The 4451-nt window shown below is 41.1% G+C and overlaps 1 protein-coding gene across 2 annotated transcripts; it reads left to right on the top strand.

The window, feature by feature from the left end:
* rpl27 (ribosomal protein L27) lies at window positions 1–4285 on the top strand. Of its 2 annotated transcripts, XM_012971761.3 has the most exons (5): window positions 1–107; window positions 2048–2130; window positions 2549–2718; window positions 2914–3024; window positions 4192–4285. In XM_012971761.3, exons 2-5 carry the CDS (start codon window positions 2050–2052, stop codon window positions 4238–4240), a joined length of 411 nt encoding a protein of 136 aa, XP_012827215.1. In that variant the 5' UTR covers window positions 1–107; window positions 2048–2049; the 3' UTR covers window positions 4241–4285.
* Window positions 4286–4451: the final 166 nt, after the last annotated feature.

Here is a 4451-nt window from a genome sequence, read left to right as displayed (position 1 = left end):
GATTTAGTCTACGGAGCGGAAGTACGTCACAAGCAGGCGCTGCGTGAAAGGTGAGCGAAGCCGAAAGTACTTCCTTTCCTGTCAGGGCGGCCATTGAGTTGGAGCGAGTGAGTAGCTGTGCTCTTGTTTACAATCTTTATTCATCCTCAGTGTAGCCTCAGTTTCTGCCAGAGCTACGCTTACGTTTAGCGCAGGCTGGCGTGTGTGTTTTTATTAATCATGCTATTTCACGGGAGAAACTGAACAGGAGGGGAATTAATGCTTTGCAAAATGTGATTTGCGGCCTTAGTACGGGCTGATTGTTGGGAGGCTCGTCTTTTAGCGCTTCCGTTGTTCTGCTTGGCTTTTAGAGGTTACTGGGAGTTGAAAATTATCAAGATCGCTGGTTTCGTCGCAATAGAAAGTTCTGCATTACGCAACCTATGCTTTTACTGCGAACGCTAACGATAGGTGTTTTAATGAGAATAAAGTTCTATATCTAGGTTTTAGTACAATACCAGATAATATCCTGTCATTTTATCCCTCACTCTATATCCTTGTACAGGGTGGGCTTGTGTCTCAGCTTGTGGGACTGCAGGGAGCTGATGTATGTATATAAAGCTAAAATCATTATCCTCCATCTTATGGACTTTGAATTCTGCAAGTTATATATATCATATTCTTAACATAGGTAGTTACTGTTCTCTAATAAAGGGTGGGGGTTGGTATGGTTTTACAATGTCACGTGTGGCTTATTCATTGCTGTTATCTTGCCAGTGTTGATAGACATTCATATGAAGCATTCCTGGATCCTAAAGTTTTGGGTTTTTTTTGTAGTGGGGGGGGGGGGGGGAAGTTGAAGGTTTTGTATACTGTATAGTTCCCCCTTTACGCTACTGAAATAAGCTTTTGCAGTGCTGCTTGTTAAGCTGTCCATACATGTGAAGATCCGCTTGCTGTGCAAGCTTGCCAAACAAGTGACATTTTCAATAATATGCCTACCTTGAGGTTAAAGGACAAGGAAAGGCAAAGTCACTTGGGGGTGTTTGATGTTAGGCACCCACAAGTGACTTTAATAGCTTACCTCGTAACCTGGGCTGGTGCCCCTGTTAGGAGAAAACAGCACCAGCCCGGGGTACCTGGAGCACAGCGCTTCCTCCTTCCGCCTGCGTTTTGGAACGACTAAAGACAAGCAGACTTTTCTGTTGAAGTTGGGCTTTCTCACTCTACTGCGCACTGAAGCAGGAAGAAGGAAGCGCTACAGGTACCCTGGGCTGGTGCTGTTCTCTCCGTACAGGGGCACTAGCCCGGGGTACGTGGTAAGCGATTAAAGTCATTTGGGGGTGCCTAACATTTTGGCACCCCCAAGTGACTTTGCCCTTCCTTCTCCTTTTAAGGGCATTTGCGAAGGCTGTTGATCAATGAGTGCTTAAGGGCCGTGACATGGGGAGATTAGTTGCGCTGCAACAAATCTCCCCACAATACCATCCCACCGGCTAGAAATTAAATCGCTGGTGGGATGGAATACGTGGCGCCCGAAGTTTCCTCTCAAGGCAACTTCAGCGACTTTGACAAATCGTGGCGTCGAGTATGCCGTCCCACCGCGATTTACATTCTAGCTGGGATGGCATTGCGGGAAGATTAGTCGCCCGCGACAACGGAAATTTGTCACGGCACAACTAATCTTCCCTTCCCTGCCCTGAATGTGCACATGCAATCCTTGATCTGATTGAGTGTGCTGGGAAACGGTGTTCCTGTGTTGAGTCTCAACATGACCGCATTGGGATTTCTTCCTGGTGTGGGCAGCATATCTCTGCTGCAAAGTTTTGATAAGTGCACATTAGACCTTGGCTTCCAGGAAGATTTAAAAGCATATTGGTGGTGTTACCAAAACTCACCCTTCCTGGTTTTCATTTTGGGTCTCCCCATGGTGTTTCCCCACTGCTGCTTTTAAGCATTTGGGCTATTATTTTGTTTGCTAGAACTCCTTAACAAAGTAGTGTCGTAGATTTTTCCAATTCTGTAGGGACTTAATTAAAACCTTCCTTTTTTTTTTTTTTCTTTTCAGAAATGGGCAAGTTTATGAAACCTGGGAAGGTTGTCCTTGTCCTAGCAGGACGTTATGCAGGCCGCAAAGCTGTGATTGTGAAGGTACCTTTTTTTTAAATGCTCCAACAAACATGCAATACTATTCGATACAATGCACTTAAATAGTCTGTAAACAGATCCTTTAGTAGACTTTGACTGGAAATATTATCCACTAAACTATAGTGAATGGGGAAGTAAGTTCAGCATTGTAGATTAGACAGTGATTAAATGTTTGTGGATTAGCATATAATGTGCAGGCTAGATGGTAACCGCTTCTTGTCTGTGTCAAACACCGCAATGTCACATTTAAGACTTTTAGTTAACAAATTTTTTACTCTGGTCTGTTTGGCTTGGATTAGCCAGTTTTTTTTATATTTTAAGCTTATTTAATTTTGATGTTCCTTAATATGCCTATTTTATTTTCATGTGTTATTGTGTCTGACCAGTGTCCATTCTTACATTCATTTCTGTATCTAATAAGAACGTTGATGATGGCACCTCAGACCGCCAGTACAGTCACGCACTTGTTGCTGGCATTGACCGTTACCCTCGTAAGGTGACTGCCACCATGGGCAAGAAAAGGATTGCCAAGAGGTCCAAAATCAAGTCTTTCGTGAAAGTATACAATTACAACCATCTTATGCCAACCAGGTAAAGGTTTGTTATTGTTAATGTGCCCAAATAGAGTTGTATAATTCTAGGTGCTATAGGCTGCATGAGCAGCCAAAACAGGATACTTTTTTTTTTTTTTTTTGTAAGCACAGCTAATTCAAATGCTCTTTGCTGTACATATTTTACTGTTTTCCAGAATCTTTATCACATTACTTGTATTGTGTTGTGTTTTAGATACTCTGTTGATATTCCTCTTGACAAGGCTGTGGTTAACAAGGATGTTTTCAGAGACCCAGCTCTCAAACGCAAAGCCAGACGCGAGGCAAAGGTTAAATTTGAGGAGAGGTACGTACAGTGCAATGTGCGATTTCATTTTGTAATGTTTATACTTTTAAAGGAAAAATTGACAACCATTTTTATTATGAACCCAGTAAATTGTCCTGGTACTGCAACAGCGATCTCCCTGGACAGTCCCAACACTGGTTGTCCAGATTATTTGTACCTTTCAAAAAGTCTGCTGCTCCTATTGCCTGATTACTTCAAATCCCCAAATTCCTTAAGTGTGCCCAACAGACCCCCCAAAATAAAAGGGGGTTAATGAGCTTCTGCAACCTTGGGCATAGCATTTCCTGTCCTGGCCTGTTTTTTGCAGAATACATCTGGTAAACATCTTATAGATGTATATAGTTTATATAAAGCAACCAATGCATGTTTAGGTGATGTATATATTCCATATAGTCTTATAATTTTGAAGTGTTACAGAAGTATGTAAAACTGGCCAGCATATATTAATGTTCACTGTACAGGTATTGTGCAGACTATTTGTAAAACACATATTACATGCAGAAATCCCTGAAAAGCTCTCAAGTGCCTCCTTCCACATTTCCAATTACCTGGGTGGGATCACTAATGTGTTTTACATTTGCTGATTCCAACAAATCTGCAGGGGCAGGTATTGTTGAGTGCTTCATCACCTGTGGGTGATATTTCCCACAGGGTGTTAAAATACCTTTGTTTGGGCCCTTAAACTGTTGCAAAAGTAGGGCCTGTGTTTCTTGCATATGGGAATTGAGCATTTAGAAAGACCATTGTTATTTTAAACCAAGATCTAAAAATGGCATTCCTGGAAACTAGAAATACTGTGAGATGAACTGTCCTTGCCACTTTCACATAGACATTTTCACTCATACGCATACTATTCGTGCTTTCAGCCAGAAAAGTGTATTATTGAATTGGGGGGAGGAGTTTTAGATTGCAGTGTTGGAAAAGTTATTGGCACTTTTGTAATTGTATATCCATCTATTTGTATTCTTGTAACTATGCTGTTGTGGCAAACAAAAGCCCTATGTTGATTTATTGAAGGGATTCTACATACACTGTTAGGGCCACAACCCCCTGAAGACAAAGAAGGGCCAGTTACCCTTACCCTATGTGCAAAAACAGCTTTTTATATTTCTAAATATACTTTTAACCTCAGGAAAAATTCATCAACACAATTTTTTTGTTTTACAGGTACAAAACAGGCAAAAACAAGTGGTTTTTCCAGAAGCTGCGGTTCTAAATAATTTGTCAGTATAGTGGGCCATTAAAGTTTCTGAAAACACAACCATCTGTGCGTGTTTTTTTTTTTTTTGTTTTATAAGGTTAAGTATGGGATTTGTGAATTGCTTTCCTTGCTGCCTCCAACTTGGTTAGATTTTGCTACTTCCTCTTGCTTGCACATGTACAGTTCTTAAATCAAAATGTAATTGTCCTTTTTATTGGAAAAATAC

The sequence above is a fragment of the Xenopus tropicalis genome, chromosome 10 (genome assembly GCF_000004195.4).
Source record: "Xenopus tropicalis strain Nigerian chromosome 10, UCB_Xtro_10.0, whole genome shotgun sequence".
NCBI lineage: Eukaryota > Metazoa > Chordata > Amphibia > Anura > Pipidae > Xenopus > Xenopus tropicalis.
This window is presented reverse-complemented; position numbering and strand designations above follow the sequence as displayed.

What these genes read in the sequence shown, in the direction of transcription:
- rpl27 (XM_012971761.3), top strand. Translation starts at nt 2,050, where the DNA reads ATGGGCAAGTTTATGAAACCTGGGAAGGTTGTCCTTGTCCTAGCAGGA. An exon ending in GCAAAGCTGTGATTGTGAAG is followed by an intron (nt 2,131 to 2,548) that starts GTACCTTTTTTT and finishes GTATCTAATAAG; the next exon opens with AACGTTGATGATGGCACCTC. An exon ending in AACCATCTTATGCCAACCAG is followed by an intron (nt 2,719 to 2,913) that starts GTAAAGGTTTGT and finishes GTTGTGTTTTAG; the next exon opens with ATACTCTGTTGATATTCCTC.